This window comes from Podarcis erhardii (assembly GCF_964252035.2).
Source record: "Podarcis erhardii genome assembly, chromosome: 2".
Classification (NCBI taxonomy): Eukaryota; Metazoa; Chordata; class Lepidosauria; order Squamata; family Lacertidae; genus Podarcis; species Podarcis erhardii.
The window spans coordinates 120084761-120110972 of NC_138498.1; the positions used below are offsets into that span (position 1 = coordinate 120084761).

General features: G+C 42.4%; 2 protein-coding genes across 2 annotated transcripts in view; one reads left to right on the top strand and one right to left on the bottom strand.

Annotated features, from left to right (window-relative positions):
- Window positions 1-26212, top strand: part of LOC309337013 (uncharacterized protein) — a 131827-nt gene that overhangs the window by 19978 nt on the left and 85637 nt on the right. The gene's annotated exons all lie outside the window — the stretch shown is intronic.
- LOC309336330 (uncharacterized protein) lies at window positions 4123-25090 on the bottom strand. The gene is made up of 4 exons (XM_081851950.1): window positions 21935-25090; window positions 20632-20797; window positions 9019-9152; window positions 4123-6775 (listed from the first exon to the last, which is right to left on the bottom strand). Exons 1-4 carry the CDS (start codon window positions 22247-22249, stop codon window positions 5330-5332), a joined length of 2061 nt encoding a protein of 686 aa, XP_081708076.1. The 5' UTR covers window positions 22250-25090; the 3' UTR covers window positions 4123-5329.

Genomic DNA, 26212 nt, shown 5'->3' on the forward strand with positions numbered 1-26212 from the left:
AGCTACGGCTCTGTAGTCTACTCAAAGTTAGATACCATCTGTCAATCATGGGCATTGTAGTCCAACAGCATCCCGGACTAGGAGGTGCTGATTCTCTATTCCTCCTTTCAAAACATCACCACGGTCCCTGTGGGTAGTGCCAAAACAACACCAGGAATCCAGCTCTGTTAGCTCATATGATCCTGCCTTATAGAGCAGGTTGTGACTACGCTTGGTGTCTCTGTGTTCTTTTCTGGGAGCAAAAGCTTGTAATTCTGTTTCTCTGTGGCAGGGGTAGGTAACCTCAGGCCTGGGACCCAAATACGGCCCCCGGGACTTTATCTGGCTCTTGGAACTGTATCCTGGCCACACACCCCTCACCCTTCTTCGCACCTCGAGGCGCTGATTGGGTTGGAGGCTAGAGCATCTTCTCTTGTTTTTTTAAAAAAATTATTTGGTTTTTCATATTAATTTTTTATAGATATATCAAACATAAATCATAAAAACAAGATTCCAAGGAATCCCCTGGACTTCCATCCTCCCCTTTGTGAGTCCTGTTATTAATCATTTCCTCCCGCATCTTTTATGATGATCCAATTTTTTTACATCTCCATTGTGTCCAGAGTTCACCCTTAAACTTCAAATGATATTCCAATCCTACTAATGATTTTAACTCTTTATGATGATCTAATTCAAGATGGGTTATAAATTTTCCACATTCCTTAATAAAATTTTGGCCTTCCTGATTTCTGACTCTTCCAGTCATTTTAGCCATTTCAGCATAATCCATTACAGTGGTACCTCAGGTTAAGTACTTAATTTGTTCCGAAGGTCTGTTCTTAACCTGAAACTGTTCTTAACCTGAAGCACCACTTTAGCTAATGGGGCCTCCTGCTGCCGCAGCGCCGCCAGAGCACGATTTCTGTTCTCATCCTGAAGCAAAGTTCTTAACCTGAAGCACTATTTCTGGGTTAGCAGAGTCTTTAACCTGAAGCGTATGTAACCCGATACATCACTGTAACTTCATCTGCCATTCTTCACTGGTAGGAACTTTATCTTTCCATCTCCAGGCCAATAACATCTGCGCAGTCGTGATCGCATACATCAGCCTTTCTCAACCTGTGGGTCCCCAGATGTTGAACTACAACTCGAATCACCCCTAGCTAGCAAGGCTCAGGGATAATGGAAGTTGTAGTCCAACAACAAACATCTGGGGACCCACAGGTTGAGAACCGCTGGCATATAGTCCTTTCTGCTCCCTTGGGATTTCAGCTCCTAGAATTCCTAAAAGGAAAGCTTCAGGGTGGTTGTTTTTTTAGCAAAGGTTATTTTAAACATTTTTTTCAACTCGTTATATATCTTTTTCCAAAATCCTTTTACACTGGTGCCTCGCAAGACGAAATTAATCCGTTCCGCGAGTCTCTTCGTCTAGCTGTTTTTTCGTCTTGCGAAGCAAGCCCATTGACAGCTTAGCGGATTAGGGATATTAGCGGCTTAGCAGATAAGCGGATAAGCGGCTTAGAAAAAGGGGGGGAAGGGGGGAAAAACCCGCAGGAACTTGCAAGACATTTTCGTCTTGCAAAGCAAGCCCATAGGAAATTCGTTTTGCGAAGCACCTCCAAAATGGAAAACCCTTTCGTCTAGCGGGTTTTCCGTCTTGCGAGGCGTTCGTCTTGCGGGGCACCTTACAATTCCACCACATATTATCCAAGTAGGGCTAGGAGAGAGTTCTTGTCTGAAACACTGGGGAGCGTTTTGGGAATTCCCTTTTGGGAATTATAGGAACAGAACTACTCAAACTACAGAAATTTATTTATGTATGCGGCTGCAGCGGCAAGAATGTTACATGCACAAAAATGGAAAGAATAAGTCCCAGCCAAAGAAAAACAGATCCAAAAACTTATGGAATATGCAGAAATGGCGAAACATACTGGAAAAAGAAGAAATCAGGACCAGTGCTTTCACTACGTGTGGATCCAGAATTGGCCTCCACAGACACTTACAGACTCATTGTTAAAACCTGTTTATGGAAGGCAATCCTACAAACAATTGCCAAAGAAGAAGAGGGTTTGTGTGTGTAGAGACTGGGCTGCTGTACAATGGTAGAGTTGCCACCTGCCCTGTATAGTAAAGGATTGTCCCATATTTAAGTGTAAAATGTCCTGTATCGATAAAGAGTTTTGTCCTGTGTTTCAGGTCCTCTCTCTCTTCCTCTGCTAAATTAGGGGTCCTCTCAAATGCATTCATTTGAATGGGTTCGTGAAAGGTCATGTATTTTAAGCTCTGGGTAGTCAAGCACGGGACGTGGGTGGCGCTGTGGGTTAAACCACAGAGCCTAGGACTTGCCGATCAAAAGGTCGGCGGTTCGAATCCCCGCGACGGGGTGAGCTCCCGTTGCTCAGTCCCTGCTCCTGCCAACCTAGCAGTTCGAAAGCACGTCAAAGTGCAAGTAGATAAATAGGTACCGCTCCGGCGGGAAGGTAAATGGCGTTTCTGTGTGCTGCTCTGGTTCGCCAGAAGCAGCTTACTCATGCTGGCCACATGACCCGGAAGCTGTCTGCAGACAAACGCTGGCTCCCTCGGCCAATAAAGCGAGATGAGCACCGCAACCCCAGAGTTGGCCATGACTGGACCTAATGGTCAGGGGTCCCTTTACCTTTACCTTAGTCAAGCACGCACAGATTTACCAATTCTTGAGGGTATGTGTTTGTGTAATACAAATTCTAGAGGTGCCGTCCTGTTAGGCTGCAACAGATTGTAAAGGATTGCTCTGAAGTCGCTACAGCACCAGCTGAACAGGCAGCCCTATTTAGGGAAGCTTTTAATGTTTAATAGGTTATTGTATTTTAATATTCTGTTGAAAGCCGCCCAGAATGGCTGGGGAAACCCAGCCAGGCGGGCAGGGTATAAATAATAAATTTATTTATTTATTTATTTATTTATTTATTTATTTTATTATTATTATTATTATTATTATTATTATTATTATTATTATTATTATTATTGGGAAATAATCACCCCACCCTTTGCCAGAACAAAGGTGGCTACCCTATAATGGTGAAATTTGCATTGTTTGCTCTGGCACAGCCTACCTCGGGCATGTGGCCCTCACAAGGTCATCCAGAAGAGAATGTGGCCCTTGAGATGGAAAAGGTTCCTCAGTCCTGAATTAAAGGTTCTGCACCCTTCTCAAGTCTTGGAGGGCTTCCCAGGGGAGCATCTGGTCAGAAACAGTGAGAAGGTAAAAGGTAAAGGACCGCTGGACGGTTAAGCCAAGTCAAAGGCGACTGTGGGGTTGCGGCGCTCATCTCACTTTCAAGCCAAGGGAGCCAGCGTTTGTCCACAGACAGCTTTCCAGGTCATGTGGCCAGTAGGACTAAACTGCTTCTGACGTAACGGGGCACCCTGATGGAAGCTAGAGCGCACAGAAATGCTGTTTACCTTCCCGCCACAGCGGTACCTATTTATCTACTTGCACTGGTGTGCTTTCGAACGGCTATGTTGGCAGGAGCTGGGACAGAGCAATAGGAGCTCACCCCGTCGTGGGGATTCGAACCACTGACCTTTTGATCGTCAAGCCCTAGGCTCTGTGGTTTAGACCACAGGGCCACCCACAGGATGCTGGACTAGATGGGTCCCTGGTCTGATCCAGAAGGCTCATCTCACATTATTTGAAACCCTTTGAAATAGGGCCCTGAAAATGCCAACAGGAACAAGGCCGTGAAGCCTTCACAAAGCAGGTGCCTTGCAGTTATTCTGGAATATAATTCTCATAAATCTAAAACGCCTTCAGGGCACCCACTTGGTGAAGGCAGTCAGGGTCCATCCCAGGGTCACCTGCTCTTTCTGGAAGCAAACTGATGGCATTTTCATCCCGACTGGCTTTTGCAGATGAATGAACGAGTCTCTGACACAGGAGTGTCTATTTTGTAGTTGTCTTTTGTTTAAATATGCCTGTTGGGTTTTTTGGTGGTGTTTTAAAACCATTTTTATTACACATCACCTTGAAACAGGTGCATGCAATAATAAATAAACGAAAGAATACATTTCTGGTTTTATTTCACAAAATGTATTTACCGCTGGACTGTTTATTTGAAAAACCCTCGCAACGGTTTACGAAACAATGAAATGAGTAAAACACGGTTAAAAGCAACCATTTTAATCCTAAATACTGTAATAAAAAAAAAATTAAAACCAAGGATTAAAATTTTTGAAATATATTACCACAATGTGCAGAACAAAATACAGAGAGACGAAATATTCCCAAGAGCAAAGGACAGTTACATTATCAGATTACACACCATCTTAATATTGTATTGTTCTCCGGCTAGAGTGGCCACAAAAATATTTAAACAAAAGCAAGAAATCACCACAATCAGGATGGTAGCTATTCCTTATCCTGAGATATCACAGAATCATAGAATTATTAAGGTACCCCCAAGGGTCATCTAGTCTGACCCCTTGCAAGGCAGGAATCGCAGATCAATAATTCCCCCATCTCCACTTCACATCATGGTGACATGATCATGCACAAAATCCCAACCATCATTTTTTTACAATCAACAGAAGGATTTGAACTCCCAACAGCCCCCGCCAGCTGTGATATTGCTTCTCCATTGTTTTGGGATGTTTCGTGAAGTTTGCCTTCTGAGCAAATTTCTTTCTACACCCTAGGTGTTTTACATTTCCACGCTTGTCTGAATTCTTTAGTGGCAAGTTATATCATCTCTTCTGCATGAAGCTGCAGGTGGGAAGTGAGGGTTTTGCTACGACTAAAGCCCTTGCCACATTCTAAGCATGTTTATAGTTTCTTTCCCAGAGTCGATAGTTTGATGTGAGCCAGTGCTCTCACAGAAACTCATTCCACCTTGCGTGGACTTGAGCAGTTTCTCTCCTGTGTGAATTCTTTGATGTAAAGTATAGGAGTTAAGCCAACTGAAGCTCTTTCCACACTCCAGACAATTGTAGGCTTCTTTCTTTGTGTGAGTCCTTTGGTGGGAAGAGAGGTTGCCAATCTTCCTGAAACTCTTTCCGCACTCCAAACACATGTACGCTTTCTCTTCCATGTGAGTCCTCTGGTGGGAGGCGAGATTGCCAATCTTCCTGAAACTCTTTCCGCACTCCAAACACGTGTACGATTTCTCCTCCGTGTGGGTTCTTTGGTGAGAAGTAAGGTCTGAACTCTGGCGAAAGCTCTTCCCACACTCCAAACATCCAAAAGGTTTCGCACCAGTGTGCAGCTGCTGGCGGTAAGAGAGACTTTTGCCGTCGATAAACCTCTTCCCACACTCAGAGCATTTATATGGCTTCTCTCCAGTGTGTGTTCTTTGATGTTTACTGAGGTACTTGGTCAAAACAAAGCTCTTCCCACATTCCAAGCATCTGTACGGCTTTTCCCCCAAGTGGATTTTCTGATGGGAGAGGAGGGCATCCCTCCTGTTAAAGCTCTTTCCGCACTCCGAGCATTTAAAAGGCTTCTCCCCTTGTGTAAAGCAAGGGTTTTCTTAGTACTGAATCTCTTTTCACATTCGGAACTCATAAACGGCTTCTCCCCAGCGTGGGTTCTTTGATGAGAAGTAAGGCAAGACCTCTGGTTGAAGCTCTTTCCACACTCCAGGCATTTGAACGGTTTCTCGCCCGTGTGGATTCTCTGATGAGAAGTGAGGCTAGTGCTCCTAGTGAAGCTGTTTCCACACTGCAGGCATTTATAGGGTTTGTCTCCCGAGTGGATTCTCTGATGCAAATTCAGGTTGGCGCTTCTGCTGAAGGTTTTCCCGCACTCGGAGCATTTAAATGGTTTCTCTCCCGTGTGTATTCTTTGATGGGAAGTGAGGCTTGAGTGGTTGCCAAACTTCTTCCCACACTCGAAGCACGAATCCGGCTTTTCTCCTGTGTGAATTCTCCGGTGAGAATTCAGTCCCGAGGCCAAACTGAAGCTCTTTCCACACTCTGGGCATGTAAAGGGTTTCTCCCCTGTGTGGATTCTTTTATGCGAAGTGAGGCTGCTGCTTCTACTAAAGCTGCACCCACACTCAAAGCACATATACGGCTTCACTCCTGTGTGAAGCTGTTCGTGATAAATGAGGCTTTGGCTGTGGAAAAATGTCTTTCCACACTCCAAGCATTTGTATGGTTTCTCCCCTGTGTGGATTCTCTGGTGCGACGCAAGGGCATCGCTCCTGCTAAAGCCCTTTCCACACTCCAGGCACTTAAAGGGTTTTTCTCCCGTGTGGATTCTCTGATGGATAGTAAGGTATTCGAAAGAACCAAAGCTCTTTCCACACTCCAAGCATTTGTGCGGTTTCTCCCCGGTGTGGATCCTGCGATGGGAAGTAAGGCTCGTGGGCCAACGGAAGCACCGTCTGCAATCCAAACATTTAAATGGTTTCTCCCCTGTGTGGATTCTCTGATGTTTCTTCAGGGCTGATTTACTACAGAAGCTCTTCTCACAGTCTGAGCATTTAAATGGTTCCTCCTCAGTGTGGATTTTCCAATGAGCACCAAGGCTTGACTTGCAACCAAAGTCCTGGCTGCTTTCCTCTCCTTTGCCTGCGTCTTCTTGGATCGGGGCTGCAGAGCTGTCAACACTTTGAGACTTGCCCTCCTCCTGTTTTGATTCCATTTCTGCTGTCTGCTCTTCCCCTTTGTTGCAGCTGCCTCTTTCCAGCAACAACCTGCGGGCTTCTCTTTCATTCTCACGCTCCTGCCCGTCAGCTCCTGGAAGGAAGAGAGAGAAACAACTGGTGAGGACCCAAGGGAAAACAGGAACCCGAAATCCATGAAGGCACACAGTTAGCTGTTACGGAGCAGCTTTTCACAACATACTTAAAGGCAGATGTCAGCAAACTTTTTCTGTCCCTCAGACCTTGTGGGGGGCCGGACTAATTTTGAAAAAAATATATGAACGAATTCCTATGCCCCACAAATAACCCAGAGATGCATTTTAAATAAAAGGACACATTCTACTCATGTAAAAACACCAGGCAGACCCCACAAATAACCCAGAGATGCATTTTAAATAAAAGGACATTCTACTCATGCAAAAACACGCTGATTCCTGGACTGTCCGTGGGCCGCATCTAGAAGGCGATTGGGCCTGATCCGGCCCCGGGGCCTTAGTTTGCCTACCTACACTTAAAGGTAATCCAACAGGCATTTAAAGCACGTGACTTCCCACAAAGAATCATGGGAATTGTAGTTCCCCCCCTCACACAGCTACTATTTGCAGTAGAAGAAGAAGAAGAAGAGTTTGGATTTGATATCCCGCCTTTCACTCCCCTTCAGGAGTCTCAAAGCGGCTAACATTCTCCTTTCCCTTCCTCCCCCACAACAAACACTCTGTGAGGTGAGTGGGGCTGAGAGACTTCACAGAAGTGTGACTGGCCCAAGGTCACCCAGCAGCTGCATGTGGAGGAGCGGAGACTCGAACCCGGTTCCCCAGGTTACGAGACTACCGCTCTTAACCACTACACCACACTGGCTCTCTGTAGTATAAACAACTGGGCAACACTGGCCTGCGAGCACTCCAATTGGAGAACAGCCTTTACCGAAGGTGTCATGGGCTTTGAAGACGCTCAAACTCAGGACGAAAGGGAGAAACATGCTAAGAGGAAGGCACGCTTGGCAAATCTACACTGTGATCAACTCCTGCCCAGAAACCAATGTCCCCACTGTGGAAGGACATGTGGATCCAGAATTGGCCTCCACAGTCACTTATGGACTCACTGTTAAGACCGTGTTCTTGGAAGACAATCTTACTCAGCTACAAGAGATCGCCAAAGGAGAAGAAGAAGAGTAGCCCCTTTTAAAATGTTTATATTTTATCGAAAGCTTTCAGTGAGGAAAAAAAAAGTGGGAGCAAAGAAAAAGGGGGGGGGACACATAGAAAAATAAATAAATAAATGAAATTATAATGCAACGCGGTACAGTATATTGGAAATATAATACCATGACCCACTTTTGATCAATGGAAGGAAGACATGACAATGCTGGCAACATAGAAACAGATGGCCTCTAGAGGCAGGTTGTGTATGTATAAGTGTAATGATAATTGGAATGCATTTATAAAAATTACAACGACTTGCTAATAATTTTACACTTGCTGAGATAACTGCATTATTATTTGCAGTAGCTTTAACAAACTACTGTTCCCAGGATTAATCATAGCATTGTAGAGTTGGAAGGGACCCCAGGGTCATCTAGTCCAACCCCCCGCAATGCAGGAATCCCAGCTAAAGCATCCATGACAGATGGCCAGCCAACCTCTGCTTTGCGGGAATCCTCATTTGCCTGGGATATGCTTTAAATCAGTCCCATCAACTAGAACTGGTGCTGTGCACTAAGTGCAAGACTGAGACCATGGAGACCAGGACTGTTCTTCTGCCTACGAAGCCCATTGGGTGACCTTAAAACAGGCACCCCCAAACTTGGCCCTCCAGATGTTTTGGAACTACAATTCCCATCATCCCTGACCACTGGTCCTGTTAGCTAGGGATGATGGGAGTTGTAGTCCCAAAGCAACTGGAGGGCCACGTTTGGGGGTGCCTGCCTTAGAATATTCAGAATCTGTTTAGCCAATCAGGGATGGGAAAGCAGTGGCTGTCAAAATGTTTAATAAAACTTATTGCCAAGTGGGGGGGGGGGATTTGAACCCTGGTCTCCCAGGTCCTAGCCCAACACTCAGAAGGAAGGAAGCAGCCTCTGACATCACCACCTACCGTGATTTAGAAAAAGATTCTGGGAAGCCAGAAGGCAGCTGACTTAGCGAGGAAAACTCGGTGTGTGTGTGTGTGTGTGTGTGTGTGTGTGTGTGTGATGCCATGGGCTAAGAGTACAGAAATGAAAGCTCCAATAATTTGTTAGAACTTGCAAACTGTTTAAAAACAATACAGCATTTAAATATTAAAAACTTCCCTAAACAGGGCTGCCTTCAGATGTCTTCTAAAAATAGGATAGCTGCTTATTTCCTTGACATCTGATGGGAGGGCGTTCCACAGGGCGGGCACCACTACTAAGAAAGCCAAGCACAATAAAAAGGGCGCCTAACCCAGAGGAGCCACGACCCAGCAATTTTCCTCCATGACTTCCCTGTGAAGAGACCTTTGGTCCTGATCCAGCAGGGCTCACTCCTCCTCTGTGAAATGCACAGCCACCTCCTGGAAGGTCACCAGATCCTGGGGGAGAACAGAACATCTCCCTGTCACGCCTTATTATTATTGGTTTATTTTTCTTAGCACATTCAACATGGCAAAGAAAAAAGAGGGGAGAAATAGTAAGTACATTAAAGAAGAAAGAAAGACATCGAAAACAATAACAGCAATCATCAATTCACATTGCGAACCTAGAGATCTTCTGTAAGGTAAAGGTAAATGGACCCCTGACCATTAGGTCCAGTCGTGACCAGTTCTGGGATTGTGGCGCTCATCTTGCTTTATTGGCCGAGGGAGTCGGCGTACAGCTTCCAGGTCATGTGGCCAGCATGACTAAACCACCTCTGGCGAACCACAGCAGCGCACGGAAACGCCGTTGACCTTCCCGCCAGAGCGGTACCTATTTATCTACTTGCACTTTGACGTGCTTTCGAATTGCTAGGTTGGCAGGAGCTGGGACCGAGAAATGGGAGCTCACCCCATCGCAGGGATTTGAACTGCTGACCTTCTGATCGGCAAGCCCTAGGCTCTGTGGTTTAACCCACAGCACCACCCGCATCTCGCGATCTTCTGTATAGATCTTAAATAAAACCTGTAAGTTAATGCAAGTCTTACAGATGTGTAAACAGGTATTCACACAAAATTTACGCCTATATAAAATATGTTAGTATGTAGCCAAAGCAGTGAGGTGCTCAGACCCTGCTTAATAGACAGTGGGTAATTATTCTTCCAGGATTGTAGGGGGTTGGACTAGATGACCTTGGGGTCCCTTCCAAGTCTACAGTTCTGATTCTATGCATCTCCAGCACTAATTCCGTCTTTTATATCTAAGCAAGAGGTGGACTTGTAACAGTATATTGGGAAATGATCCACAATGAATTTAATTTTTTTTTTAAGTACCATATTTTTCGCTCCATAACACGCACTGTTTTCCTCCTAGAAAGTAAGGGGAAATGTCTGTGCGTGTTATGGAGCGAATGCCTACGGATGGCGTGGGGGATCTGCTGCAGTCGTGAGCAGAGGATCCATGGTTTCCCTTCCTTCCCTCCTCCGTGGCTCGCTTTGAAACAGCAAAGCGGGAGAAGAGCCGCTGAGGGACAGAGAGCCTGCTTGCTTTAAAGGAGCAAAGCGGGAGAGGAGAGGCTCCTTTAAAGCAAGCAGGCTCTCTGTCCCTCTCTCCTCCCCACTCAGCTCGCTAAATAGCAGCAAAGTTTTTCAGCGAGCTGGGAGGACGGAGAGAAGCAGAGCCTGCTTGCTTTAAAGGAGCAAAGCAGGAGAGGAAAGGAGCCTTCTCCTCTTAAACCCCTTGCCTGCATTATTAGCAGCATCCTTCTCCACACACCCCACGCGTGCTCCTTGTCCCTTGAGTGCTTTTCCTTCCCACTTAAAACGTGGTTACAAAGCATGGATCCACATGGATCCTAAGGATTTTTGCATTGGGCTACCCCAAACTCACCGTCAGATCACATGTCTGTGGCCACAGCATGAACCACAAAAATCATACATCCACTGTTTCATTTAGAATATTTTTTTTTCTTGTTTTCCTCCTCTAAAAACTATGTGCATGTTATGGTCGGGTGCGTGTTATAGAGCAAAAAATACGGTACTCCCCCCCCCCCAAAAAAACATAGTCCTTTCTGTTCAGACTGAATTCAGACTGAAACTCCCAGGTGTCAAAAAAAGGTTATTTATGTACGCTAGTACTGCAACCCGTGTTTCGTTAGTCCGGTCCCAACCAAAGAAGACTGGAAACTTAAGTTGACTGAATACAGTGGTGCCCCGCAAGACGAATGCCTCGCAAGACGAAAAACCCACTAGACGAAAGGGTTTTCCGTTTTTCGAGGCGCTTCGCAAGACGAATTTCCCTATGGGCTTGCTTCGCAAAACGAAAACGTCTTGAGAGTCTTGCGACTTTTTTTGCTCCCCCCCTTTTTCTAAGCCGCTAATAGCCGCTAAGCCGCTAATAGCGCTAATCCGCTAAGCCGCTAATAGGGATGCTTCGCAAGACGAAAAAACCGCAAGACGAAGAGACTTGCGGAACGGATTATTTTCGTCTTGCGAGGCAGCACTGTATGAACAACTTGCAGACTTAACATATAGAATAAGAGAACAAGAAGAACATATGTTTAAAGGAGATTGGAAAACGTTTATTGAATATGTGAGAAATAATTGCGTACAGCTGAAAACGTGGGCAGCAATTAAGACAAATTCAACAGTGTAAATAAATTTTGATGGATGCAATAACGGAATAATGAATGGTTTAGTTTTTGTAAAATATGCTGGGATTTATGATGTGCAGGATGAACCATGGAAAGAGAAGAATGTCACCGATATCTTAAGGATGTAAAATGAGTATTTTAAATTGTAAAACAGAAAACGTAATAAATATTCTGTTTTAAAAAAAACAATTCTGATTCCTTAAATCCCATAGCCCCTTTTGTTGCCCAGCTATGAATACTACAGGAATATACTTTAGAAATATACGTCTGTTTTCCAAAACTGATGGGAGTAGCAACTTCAAACCAAAAGGAATCCAAAGAGGTATTTTCAACATTACCTCCCACATCTAACTGCATTAGGCAGTGCATCCATTCACAACACCTGTTTAATTCTTCCCAAAGAATTACGGGAGTTGTAGTTTGTGCTTATGCTTTTGAATTCTGGTGCTGGAGGAGACTCTTGAGAGTCCCATGGACTGCAAGAAGATCAAACCTCTCCATTCTGAAGGAAATCAGCCCTGAGTGCTCACTGGAAGGACAGATCCTGAAGCTGAGGCCCAATACTTTGGCCACCTCATGAGAAGAGAAGACTCCCTGGAAAAGACCCTGATGGTGGGAAAGATGGAGGGCACAAGGAAAAGGGGACGACGGAGGACGAGATGGTTGGACAGTGTTCTCATAGCTACAAACATGAGTCTGACCAAACTGTGGGAGGCAGTGGAAGACAGGAGTGCCTGTCGTGCTCTGGTCCAGGGGGTCACGAAGAGTCGGACACGACTAAACGACTAAACAATAACAAAAGTTTGTGCTGAGAATTGTTCGGGGAGACCCTGGTTCCACTCACAGGAGTCACAATCCCTAGAGTGGTTTAAGAATCAACCCTTCTTTCCAGGGAAACCCTCTGGGAACTGTAGTTCTGTGAAGGGAACAGGCGCCTCTCTGTTTTTGCTCAGACAAAGTTTCCCAGCTGGATGAATGGGTATCCGCCGTGGGTCGGAGCCAGCACTGAGAAAGGCAGGTGGGCAGAGGAACCCAGATTGTTCTCTCCTCAGCTCCCAAGTGATATATTCCCAGCCTCACACACTTACCTGCTCAGGTAAAACAGAAGCAATTTTCATTTCACCACAAGGAAGAGATGGCGTTTCTGGAACCCATGGAGACTTCTCTGCTTCGGGGACATCAGTGGCAGCTTTCGCAAACAGTTCCCAGTTCTGAAAAGCCAGCAAGCATCCAAACTAGGATTTGGCGTGAAATTTACGGTGTGTTATAACATCAAAGAAAATATGTCAAAGATGCAGCAAAGATGGTACCTCACCCCCTCAAGACTATCGAAGATGTATAAAAATTTAGCGAATACTTGTTGGAGGTGTGGTGGGAGTAATGGCAAAGTGTTCTGGGGTTAATTTACGAGGAGTTGAAAAAAAATGTTTGGAATAACTTTTTTAAAAAGAGCAGAGGCATTTCTGTTAAGCATTGTTGGCAGGGACATCCCAAAGGCCTTTAGGGCGGTATTCTTATACGCAACGAAATACCCTAAGAGGCAATTCAAAACAAAAAATTATGGAAAAGTAGGATAGATATAAAACATATGTTCAAAAATACAGTAAAGGTTCGCTATCTATGCTTGCATTTGATTGACGTTGGAGTGAGACTGAGTTGAGAAATAAGACTAAGAGCACATATTGATATAGGAATGTATTAAATAAAATGTAAAGAAATATACAATAAGAAGAGTATATTCAATTGTACAAAAAGGAATATACAACGGGAAAGAAAGGCAGTCTAATGTGTCGGTATGTATATGATTTTTGGGGGGGATTAGTTTTTGTTTTTTCTCTTTGTTCTTTTTTTATTTGTTTCATTTTCTTTCTAGGTATATAAAATTTGTATATAATTTATATATACAGTGGTACCTCGGGTTACATATGCTTCAGGTTACAGACTCCCCTAACCCAGAAATAGTGCTTCAGGATAAAACTTTGCTTCAGGATGAGAACAGAAATCATGCGGCGGCAGCAGGAGGCCCCATTAGCTAAAGTGGTGCTTCAGGTTAAGAACAGTTTCAGGTTAAGTACAGACATCCGGAACGAATTAAGTACTTAACCCAAGGTACCACTGTACATGTTGGAAATTATATTCTAGTAAATCCTGTAATGTAATATGACAACGTTTACCGATGTAATATAACAATGTTAACAAATAAATAAAATGCAATTTTTTTAAAAAAAAAGGAAGCATCCAAACTAAGAAAGTTAGAGGCAAAGGAGACTTAGCTTGGTGGGGTGTGTTCACTACGCTCTCCTTGGGTGATTGGCGGGGGGTGGGGTGGGGCACGGGGACCTAGTGTGGAGTTTTGACATTTGTCAAATCCTACTGGTCCCTGTGAGGACAGGACGCTGAACTATAGATGGACCCCCTTTGGCCGGATCCAGGAGCCAAGCTCTTTGCCAGTTCCTACGATTCAACAATTCCATGTCTGCCCAAAAGCTCGCACACACCAGAGTATGAATGTTCATCTTGATAAAAAGGTGTCATTTCCCACGGACTGTCTCGCCAGAGTGGTGCATGCTCTGGTTATCTCCCGCTTGGACGACAGCAATGCGCTCTACGTGGGGCTGCCTTTGAAGGTGACCCAGAAACAGCAACTAATCCAGAATGCGGCAGCTAGACTGGTGACTGGGAGCGCCCGCCGAGACCACATAACACCGGTCCTGAAAGACCTACATTGGCTCCCAGTACGTTTCCGAGCACAATTCAAAGTGTTGGTACTTTAGTTTACTCCAGGTTACCAAGTTTTTTTCTAATCTCTAGCCAAGTTTTGGTGTAATTATCCTGAAATAAGTTTATGTTCTTAGGGGTGATCCAAATACCCAAGTATTTCGCTTTGGAAGAGATTTTCAAGCCCAATATTTTTTCTAAGTCGTCCTTTTCTTCTGCGGTTACATTTTTAACAAGCATTTTTGTTTTTGTAATATTCAGCTTAAAGCCTGCCACTTCTCCAAATTCTTTAATCAGTTCCAGCACTCTTTTCAGACTTTCTTTAGGGTTTTCAGTCATAACGAGTAGATCGTCCGCGAAAGCTTTAATTTTATATGTTTTGTTTCCCAGAGTGATGCCTTTAACAAGCTGATCCCTTCTTATCTGATTGTTCAATACTTCCATCACCAAGATAAATATCAGTGGAGACAGTGGGCTGGTTCCCTTGTTTATTTTGCACTCCTCAGTAATTCTTCCGTTGATGATCAATTTTGCATATTGTTCTGAGTAGATGGCATTTATTCCTTTACAAATATTTTCTCCCAGTCCGATTTCTTCCATTAATTTTTTCATAAACTTCCAGGACACGTTATCAAAAGCTTTTTCAGCATCTACCAACATAATAGCTGCTGGTTTATCAATTTTAATATCCAAATATTCTAATACATTAATCACACATCTAATATTGGATTGCATAAATCGTCCGGGAAGAAATCCGGTTTGATCTTTATGAATTATCTCTTTCAGAACCATTTTTAATTTATTTGCAAGAATGTCTGTAAATATCTTGTAATCATTATTTAGCAGTGCAATGGGTCTGTAATTGGCCATGTTTGAGGCTTCTGTTCCTTGTTTATGGATAAGAGTAATAAAGCTGTCCTTCCAGGTTTTCGGAAGTTTTCCATTTGCCAGAATATTATTCATTAGGTCTTTCATGGGAAGAAATAATGCTTGTTCTAACTTTTTATAGTAATTAGCTGGGAGACCATCTGGGCCCGGTGTCTTTCCTAATTTTGATCTCTGTATAGCTTGTTGCACCTCCATAGCTGTTATTGGTGAGTTCAAGATTTCAGTTTTTTCCTTAGGTATTATTGGTAGTTTATTTTTGCCCAGATAATCAATTATTTTTTCCAGAGTCTCTGGACCTTCATTATATAGTTTTCCGAAAAAACTAGCAAAGTTTTTACTAATTTCCTTAGGTTCTTGAATCCATTTGTCTTCAATTTTAATTTTATTGATAATTCTATCTTCTTTTTTCTTCTTTAATTGTCAGGCCAGAAGTTTACCAGGTTTATTTGCAAACTCAAAGTTTCTATGTCTCAACCATTTTATCTTCCATTCTATCTCTTCATTTATTATCATGGAGAATTGTGTCTGTAAGATTTTTATACTTTGCTTAATTGGTTCATCATCTGGTTTTTGGAAAAGGATCCTTTCCTTTTTTCTAATTTCCTCCCATATCTCCATTTTCTTCTCCTTTATTTTCCTTTGGGATGCGTTTTGTTGTATAAAGAAGCCTCTTATGACGGCTTTACCCGCGTCCCAAACCGTCTCTAGATCTACTCCTTGATTTAAATTAAACTTAAAATATTCTTCTAAGATTTGCTTGGCCTTCTGTACAATTTTTTCATCGTTTAGCATACTCTCATTAAGTTGCCACCTTTTAACCTTTTCTTCTTTTCCTTTAAAGTTAACCCAGACCGCGCTGTGGTCAGAAATTGTCCTTGGGTGGATTTCTGCTTTTGTAATATTATTTAATAAATCCTTTGTTGTCCAGATTGCGTCGATTCGTCCCGCCGATTTATGTGGCTCTGAGTAATGTGTAAATTCTTTCTCTGTTGGGTTCTTAAACCTCCAAGCGTCGAACAAATTCAGGAGTTCTATTAATTGGAAAAATGTAGTTGGGAGTTTGTTCTGCCTCTTTTCTTTCTTCTTTATTGTCCTGTCCATGTTTGGATTGACTACTCCATTAAAATCTCCTAATAATATAATTTTTTCCCCTATATATTCTATGACTTTTTCTTCCAGGAATTGATAGAATTCGGATTTTCTTTCATTTGGTGCATAGATTCCAATAACTATCACTTTTTCATTATTGATCTTAACCTCTATAATCACTGTTCGGCCTTTTTCATCATTATAAAGCAGTTTTGGCTCCAGCTGAGGTTTTACATAAATTACCACCCCTCTCTTTTTTTCTTTACTTGATGCAATAAACTCAAGCCCCAATCTCTTATTTATTAATACTCTTTTATGCTTTTCCGCTACATGAGTTTCTTGCAGACAGATTAGATCATATTTTTGCTTAACCAGAATATGTTCCACCTTGTTCCTTTTTGATTTTTCATTTAAACCATTTACATTCCAAGTAATAAATTTATAATCCATACTTTATTTCTTATGATATGTCAACAGGTTTAAAAAAATAATAAAAAATTACACATTCAAGGCCTCAGTATAATTTAATAAATTCCTTTCTTAGATCTGTCTCCTAACTCTCAACTGTTTGTTCAATATCCTCTGATTCTCCCAACAATTGCCGTTTTCCTCCGAGGTCTTTTCGGTATTTTCTCCAGAACTTGTCTGCGTCTAATGCCGACAGGCACTTTCTACGTTTCCCTTTGAAGAAAAAAGAGATGCCTTCCGGGTACTCCCACCTATAGTCCACTGCCTTTGCCTTTAATGCCTCGGCCAGAGGTCTATAAGCTTCTCTCTTTTTTATCAACCGATTTGGAATAATCTTGTGGACGATAATATCATTTCCTTCTGATTGAAATTTCTTCTTGTTACTAGCTTGTAAAATTCTGTTTCTGAAATCCATAGAGTTAAAAGAGACTAAACAATCAGCCGGCCAGTTGTTTACTTTTGCTACATTAGATTTGACTCTGAATGCTTTTTCTATTTTTTGTGCTACTTCTGCTTCTTCTAGGTCTAACCAAGCTGCTAGCTCTTTTGAGATTTTTTTCTCAGTTGTTTCCTCTGCGTCCTCCGTTAGTCCTCTGAATCTTAGGGTATTCTCCCTTCTCTGCATTTGCAACATCGCAATAGAGTCCAAAGTTGAATCCTGCTGTGCTTTCAGATCTGCTGTTTCTTTCCTTATCTTATCGCATTCCTTTTTCAACTCTCTATTTTCATTTTGTAATTTTTTCTGAGCTTCCTCTAGGTTCTGTGTTTTACCTTTAAGGTCTAGCACTATTTTCGTCAGTTCTGAATTTTTTTGTACTAAATTGTTGACCTGAGTTGATAACTCAGCTGCTATTTTCACATTTTCATCTATTTTGGCTCCCATTGAAATAAGTTTTTCTTCTGTTGCTTTTGCCTTTTCATTTACATTATTTTTTAAATCTTGGATATCTTTCTTCAAACTTAAAATTAATTCTCTCATATCTAATGGTTGATCCATGTCAATTACAGAAGTTCTCCTGATTTGTGAGGCTGATACTGCCGCAGAACCTGACACAGTTGTTTTTTTACCATACATCACTAAGAAATTCAATTAGCTCACTAGGTAATTTGTTCTCTTCCCTCCTGTCTTACAGATTGGATATCAATTAAGTTCAATCTTTCTTAATACAATCGTGTCAATATTTCCAATGTGATAATTAATGAATGTCAATTAAGTTCAATCTTTCTTAATACAATTACGACAATTTTACCAGTCTGATCGTGATTAACATTTCCATTATAAAGATGAATGTGCTTCCAAAATTAATCTTTTTATTTCAAATGATTCCGATACTCGGTGAAGCAGGTTGTCTCAAGATATGGCAAAGAGAAATTTCCAAATTTCTGTGGGAAGGGAAGAAACCCAGGATTAAACACCTGATCTTAATAGACATAAAAGAGAGAGGAGGCTTTTCCCTACCCGACCTAAAACTTTATTATGAGGCAGCCTGTTTCACCTGGTTAAAAGATTGGTGCACGTTGCAGGATCCGGACCTCCTGGACCTGGAAGGTTTTGACAACCGTTGGGGATGGCACGCCTACCTAATATATGGAAAAGCGAAAATTCATAAAAAATTTACCAACCATATAATAAGAAAGTCACTATTTGCTGTATGGGAAAAATATAAAAACCTGATGGAGCCTAAAGTCCCATGGTGGACTTCTCCAGTAGAAGCCATAGTAGTAAAACGGAAAAATACTCAGGAAAGCTGGCCAACATATAAAATACTTCTAAAAAATGAAGATAACCAAATAAAATTAAAAAAATTTGAGGAAATAAGAGAACACATTTCAGACTGGTTCCAATACCATCAGTTATTTGAAAAATTTAAATCTGACAAACAAAAGGGGTTCTCAGTAGAAACTTCCCGATTCGAATCTGATCTTGTAAATTCTAAAAGAAAAACTCTTTCCAAAACTTACCGACTCCTCCTTGACTGGACAGTCAAGGAGGAGGAGGTAACAGTGGCAATGGTGAGGTGGTCTCAGGATTTTGGCCATTCAATAACCATGGCCCAATGGGAAAATTTATGGAAGATCAATTGGAAATTCACAAATTGTTACACGATTAGAGAGAACTTTCAAAAAATGCAACATCGATGGTATCTAACACCATGGAAACTCTCAAAAATGTATAAAAATGTGTCAAGCAATTGTTGGAGATGCGGAGACTCAGGAACATTCTACCATATGTGGTGGACATGTAGGAAAATACAGGTATTCTGGGAGAGTATACACGCAGAACTGCAAAAAATTCTAAAGATCTCATTCAATAAAAAACCAGAGGCCTACCTCCTGGGAATAACAGATTTGGATATTCCACAAAAGAGGAAGGGTATCTTTTTATATGCGACGGCAGCAGCAAGAGTTTTGATCGCAGCAAAATGGAAGAGTAATGAAATCCCCTCTATACAAGATTGGATCCAAAAGCTGACAGAATATGCCGAATTAGATGGTTTATCAGAAAAAATAAAGAATAAATCCAAACAGGAATTTGTTTCTAAATGGGAGGTTTTCAAAGAATATCTGAAAAATAAATATAGTAGCTTAAATTCTGTTGCAGCATTCGAGGAACTTCAGTAATAGTTGCTAGGTAGAGAGAAGAAATTAGATTTATTGAGAATAAGTTTAATTATGAAAAAAATGTGTATTGGCAAAAAGTAATTTGAACTTGAAATATGGAATAGACGGGAAGTTGGGTCTTTAGTGTTAAGACCAATAGATGTTTTATTGTTTGTCAAGAAAATTATGCGTCTATGGTTATTTTTGTAATTTGTGTGTAATTTGATACTTGTGGGGTTTTTGTGTGTGTGTGTGTTTTCTTGTTTTTTCTTGTTGTATAAATAAATATTTTTTAAAAAACAAACAAACAAAAAAACAAAGTGTTGGTACTGACCTTTAAAGCCCTAAACGGCCTCAGCCCAGTATACCTGAAGGAAAGTCTTCAACCTCATTGTTCAGCCCAGACACTGATGTCCAGCTCTGAGGGCCTTCTGGCAGTTCCCTCCCTGAGAGAAGTGAAGTTACAGGGAAGCAGGCAGAGGGCCTTCTCAGTAGTGGCACCGGCCTGTGGAATGCCCTCCCACTAGATGTCAAGGAAATAAACAACTCCCTGACTTTTAGAAGACTAATGAAGGCACCCCTGTTTAGGGAAGTTTTTAATGCTTTGTTGTATTGCAATATTATTATTATTATTATTATTATTATTATTATTATTCTGTTGGGAGCCGCCCAGAGTGGCTGGGGAAACCCAGCCAGGTGGGTGGGGGTATAAATATATTATTATTATTATTATTATTATTATTATTATTATTATTATTACAGATAGGTAGCTGTGTTGGTCTGCCATAGTCAAAACAAAATTAAAAAATTCCTTCCAGTAGCACCTTCCATGCACACGAAAGCTCATACCAAGAACTAACATAGTTGGTCTTTAAGGTGCTACTGGAAGGAATTTTTTTATTTTGTTTTTATTATTAATATTATTATTATTTCTCCTTCCTTGTGCTTTAATCAAGGTCTGCCCAACCCTGATATGGGATCCTCTATTTCAGTAATCCCTTGCCACCTGACCACCTTGTAGCTGGACTAGTTAGAGAAAGAAAACAAGAGAGTGGTGCACAAATGAAACTGCCGGCACATTTGCAAAGCTAAGCAGGGACCAGTATGGTTTCAAATTGGATGGGAGACAACATGTTGAGATTCCTGCATTGCAGGGGGTGGACTAGATTATCCTTGGGCCCCATTCAACTCTACGATTCTAAACTCTCTCAACAGGTTCTCATCCTCTGCCCAGCTCAGGAGGAAACCTTCGGCCAGGGCGACCGCCTGGGAACTGGTCTCCGCTCCACATTCCCTGACCCAGTTCTCTATCTCCGGGGGGGGGGGGGGGAGGACAGCCAGGAACTGCTCCAGGATCACTAAATCCAGGATCTGAGCCTTGGTGTGTCTCTCTGGCTTCAGCCACTGACGGCAGAGATGGTGGAGTCAGCTGCAAACCTTTCGGGGTCCCTCGGCCTCCTGGAAGTGTATCTGCCTGAAACACTGACACTGTGCGTCTGAGCTGAGAAGGTCCTCCTCACCCAGGATCTTGGGATCTTCTCCTTCTTTAGTCCCGGCTGAGTGCTGCCCTTCCAACTTCCGTCCGCAATGCAAGCCAGACTCCAGTGTGGATACAGGATCGCTTCCTTCTTCCGTCAGATTCCTTCTTGAAGCGGAGATTGTAGAAATGAGTGGGGATCCCTTGACCTGCAAAGCCACAAAGATGTCATGTGACAATCCTGTTATTAACACCCTTGGGAAAGGATTAATCAATTGATCCGTTTGCTAATTCCACGCCTCCCCCCCCTCCAAAATAAAAAATAAAAAATTATTGTATAAATGGTTTATAGAAAAGAAGAACATTTCTAAGTGATAAATGCCATTGGACCCTTTGATGGTGTTTTATGGTAATGTACCATTCTGTTCAAATTAGTAAGTAGCAACATTTTATATTCAGATACTATTTTTATATTATTATAAACATTAATAAGAGTTGCTTGATCAGGTCAATGGCCCTTCTAGGGCAGCATCCTGTTCTCACAGTGGCCAACCAGAGGGAACCAGAGGGCAGGATCCGTGCAGAAGAGCCCTCTCCTCTCCTGAAACTGGTATTCAGAAGCATTGTTGCCTCTGATGACTGTGGGTGAAGAAAATATTGTGAATAGAATCAGAGTGGAAGGGCCCTGTGGGTCATCTAGTCCAACCCGCTGCAATGCAGGAATCCATGATGATGTTGGCATCCGTCTGTCTCGGGAGACCATGGAGGAGTGTGCCTTTGGGGGTGAGGTCAAGATGTTGGGAGAGTTGCAGGGCCTTCTCTGGCTGTAGAGACCAATATGGGGGATATGTTTATTCTATGACCTATGGATCCCTTTCTCTCAAATATAGGGGGAGGGGGAATCAACTCAGCAGGGGGAGAGAGAGAGAACATTCCTGGAGGGGTTGGGCACAGTGAAGGGATATAATGCATAGACAGGAAAAAACAGAAAAATGTGAAGGGGTGCTGAAATTGTGCTCAAATAATATCGAGGGCACAGGTGAAAGGCAAAGCAAGTTTCTAGCCCTCTTGCTTCGGAATGAAGAGCTGTTTAAATAGGAACCAAGGAAGCAGCCTAGTCCAGAACCAGACCATTGGACCGTCTAGATCCGTGCTGTCTGCACAGACTGGAAGCATATCTCCAGGTTTCAGGAAGGGATGATTTCCTAGCCCTGCCGGAAGATGTTGGGAATCGAACCCGGAACCTTCTGCACCCAAGAGCCACTTTCGCCTTTTAAGAGACACCACACTCAGAATTCAGCAGCCACCATGGATCTCTGGGAGTTACCAGGATGAAACTGTCTCACCTGCTGCTGCTTCTCCTCTGCCTGGCTCAGGAGGAGACCTTCGGCCAGGGCCAATGCCTGGGAACTGGTCTCCGCTCCCTGATCCTTCACCCAGTTCTCCATCTCCGGGGGGAGGACAGCCAGGAATTGCTCCAGGACTACCAGGTCCAGGATCTGAGCCTCGGTGTGTCTCTCTGGCTCCAGCCACTCCCTGCAAAGGCGGTGGAGTTGGCTGCAAACCTCTCGGGGTCCCTGGGCCTCCTGGTAGCAGGAATGCCTGAATCTCTGGCGCTGAGCATGTGAGCTGAAGGCGTCCCCATCCAGGAGAGTCTTCATAGCTCTTCCCAGGATCTCCCAAGTGGGGCAGTTTGGGGATTTGGGCAGCAGCCTTCAATATGGCTGAAGGACTGTCCCCCCCCATTTTTCCGGTTTTTTCCTCAGATATGCAGATGACACAACCTTGACGGCAGAAAGTGAGGAGGAATTAAAGAACCTTTTAATGAGGGTGAAAGAGGAGAGCGCAAAATATGGTCTGAAGCTCAACATCAAAAAAACAAAGATCATGGCCACTGGGCCCATCACCTCCTGGCAAATAGAAGGGGAAGAAATGGAGGCAGTGAGAGATTTTACTTTCTTGGGCTCCATGATCACTGCAGATGGTGACAGCAGCCACAAAATTAAGAGACCTGCTTCTTGGGAGAAAAGCAATGACAAACCTAGACAGCATCTTAAAAAGCAGAGACCCCACCTGGTTAAAGCTATGGTTTTCCCAGTAGTGATGTATGGAAGTGAGAGCTGGACCATAAAGAGAGCTGATCGCCGAAGGATCGATGTTTTTGAATTATGGTGCTGGAGGAGACTCTTGAGAGTCCCATGGACTGCCAGATAAAACCTATCCATTCTGAAGGAAATCAGCCCGGAGTGCTCACTGGAAGGACAGATCCTGAAGCTGAGGCTCCAAGACTTTGGCCACCTCATGAGAAGAGAAGATTCCCTGGAAAAGACCCTGATGTTGGGAGAGATGGAGGGCACAAGGAGAAGGGGACGACAGAGGATGAGATGGTTGGACAGTGTTCTTGAAGCTACGAACATGAGTTTGACCAAACTGTGGGAGGTAGTGGAATACAGGAGTGCCTGGCGTGCTCTGGTCCAGGGGGTCACGAAGAGTCGGACATGACTAAACGACTAAACAACAACAACAAGGTGCTACTGGAAGGAATCTTTTTTAAAAAATTCTTGTTTCGACTACGGCAGACAACACAGCTACCTACCTGTAACTTGGTATTTCATCAGCTGAGTTCCGTTCTGAAACATTGCCTTCACTAGACTATGCAACAAGGAAACTGTCTTGCTAACACACATGTATTTTGAAATGTTTGACTGCTCTTCCGTGCAAAACTGATGTATCTAAAAATTGTATTTAAAACTTAATTTGGTTTTTTAATGTGTGCTGGATGAGGTTGCATCTTCTTCCTTTCCCAGATTATCAGATAAACAAATACCTGCACACAGCTGCATAGTGGATTTCACATTTCCAGATTGTGTGTGTGTGTGGGGGGGGTGTTAAGGGAAATTCTAGGGGAGGGGAGAGCTGGGGGGAGACCACACAGCCCAAATACATCCCATCAGGAACCGGCCACTGCCTGGATATTTCGGAGACATAAAACTGAAATCCCTCCTAGGCAGATGAAGGTGAAGAAACACACATCCTGAAACAGTGACCTATTAACACTCTAGACACAGGCTGGAAAATCAGTGCATCTTCTATACTGTTCTAATTTCTCTCTCAACCAAAGGTGTCATGGACTTTGAAGACACTCGAACTCAGGACGCAAGGGAGAAGTGTGATAAAAGGAAGGCATGCATGGCAAACCCTAACCATGATCAACTCCCACCTGGAAAGCTATGTCCCCACTGTGGAAGGACGTGTGGGTCCAGAATTGGCCTCCATAGTCACTTACGGACTCATTGGTTTTTTGAAATAAAATTTTATTCACTTTTCTTTTTCATTCATTACATACATCTCAAAGTCTTAACCTTTACTATGTATTCCTTCCTCCCTCCCCTCCTAGGCTTCCCCAACTTCCTCTTCTGGTTTGTTCCTCTTTTCACCCACCTTGCTACCTCCTAACAGAAAAAGATATTAATAACATAACATCAAACCTAAATACATAAAAGTAAACACACCATATTTCTCTATCTTCTGGACATTTTCTAATACTAAGAGTGTGAATGTTTATTTAAATCCTGCCTCAAGCCTATTGACTTTCTTTTTTTCTGTAAATGGTTTCCATTGTTTTTCAAAGTCTCTGTTCTTTTCTCTTAGTCTGTCATTTTTGCCAGTTCTACTTCATCATCATCATCATTTTTAATTTGTATACCCCCTTTCTATCTCACAATACTCAAGGCGGTTTACACGCTGAAGAAACAAAAAATGTACATCTTATAACAATCTAATGCAGTACAAAAATGTGATAATAAAACATAACTTTAAAATAGGCAACTTCCGGAATAGACTGGAATATTCCAGTCACTTCCGATAATCAAGGGGACATCAATATTTAAAAAATGGCACAGGACAATTTGAAGGTACATCTGGCAGGGCAAGAAGCCAATAATTCAGTATAAATTATTGACATATGCAAAAGAAAGAGGTGGCTTCGCCCTGCCGGACTTGAAATTATACTATGAAGCATCATGTCTCTGTTGGTTAAAGGAGTGGATAAAATTGGAAAATGGAGAATTGTTGGATTTAGAAGGGTTTGACAATAGATTTGGTTGGCATGCATACTTATGGTGTGAAAAGAAGAAAATGCATACAGGGTTTGAAAACCACATCTTCAGGAGATCCCTTATTGATGTATGGGATAGGTATAAAAACCTACTTGAATCAAAACTTCCCCACTGGATATCACCACTAGAAGTGATGAGTGTCAAAAAAATTAATATGAGGGGGAAATGGATAACATATGGAGAGTTGATAATAAAAGAGGGAGGGAAATGGAAAATGAAGCCTTATGAAGAAGTTAAAGATCATGTATATGATTGGTTGCATTACTACCAGATTAATGAAATGTTTAAAAAAGAGTGTAAAGAGTATGGATATGGGGGAAAAGAGTCAAAATTTCAAATAGAAGTATTGAATAGCGAGTATAAAATTCTGTCTAAAATGTATAAAATGTTTGGAAAATAAAACTCCAAGGTGGCTTTCACCTCTGGAAGCTAAGGCCCGAAAAAGAACCAATATGGAGGCCAAATGGCCAAAATATTGGGAAATACTTGAAAAAGATGGTGACAATTGGAAATTGCAGAGCCTGGAGAAAATGAAAGATAAAGTGCGAGACTGGTTACATTATGCTCAGATTCAAGAAGTTTTTAAAAATGACAAAAAGCTAGGGTTCCAGGTGGAGAAATCGAAGTTGGAGACAGAACTGTTAGAACCGAAAAATAAGGTATTATCAAGAATGTATAACTTGCTGTTGAAATGGAATACACAAGATGAGATGGTTAAGTCCGCTATGATAAGATGGGCACAGGACATTGGGTATAATATTATGTTTGAGGATTGGGAAAGGTTGTGGACCACTGGGCTGAACTTCACTGCATGTAATGCTTTGAAGGAAAATGTAATGAAAATGATATATAGATGGTACATGACCCCTGTTAAGCTTGCTAAGATATACCATTTGTCCGAAAATAAATGTTGGAAATGTAAGGAAAATGAAGGAACATTCTTTCACCTCTGGTGGACTTGCCCTAAAGTGAAGGCATTTTGGGAAATGATATATAATGAGTTGAAAAAAGTATTCAAATATACCTTTACTAAGAAACCAGAGGCTTTCCTTTTGGGTATTGTCGGCCAGAAGGTGTTAAAGAAGGACCGAACCTTTTTTATGTATGCAACAACGGCAGCAAGAATACTCATCGCTAAGAACTGGAAAACCCAAGATTTACCCACACTGGAAGAATGGCAGATGCAGCTGATGGACTATATGCAACTGGCGGAAATGACCGGCAGAATCCGAGACCTGGGAGAAGAAAGGACGGAAGAAGACTGGAGGAAATTCAAGATTTATTTACAAAAATATTGCAACTTGGTAGAATGTTAAGAAGGGTGCCTGACTATAAAAAACTGACCATCACTAAATTGAATCTGAACTAGAAAATAAGTGTTATTATAAAAAACAAAAATCGCTGAGGAACTGTTATTTTATACGTAATTGAGTGGTTATAATTTGTATGATAATTTGCCTGGCAGAATTTATTACAATGTAAGTGTGAGCGGGAAGCGTGAGGAAG

What these genes read in the sequence shown, in the direction of transcription:
- LOC309336330 (XM_081851950.1), bottom strand. Translation starts at nt 22,249, where the DNA reads ATGAAGACTCTCCTGGATGGGGACGCCTTCAGCTCACATGCTCAGCGC. An exon ending in CAGAGGAGAAGCAGCAGCAG is followed by an intron (nt 20,798 to 21,934) that starts GTGAGACAGTTT and finishes GTGGCTTTGCAG; the next exon opens with GTCAAGGGATCCCCACTCAT. An exon ending in AGAAGATCCCAAGATCCTGG is followed by an intron (nt 9,153 to 20,631) that starts GTGAGGAGGACC and finishes GTTCTCCCCCAG; the next exon opens with GATCTGGTGACCTTCCAGGA.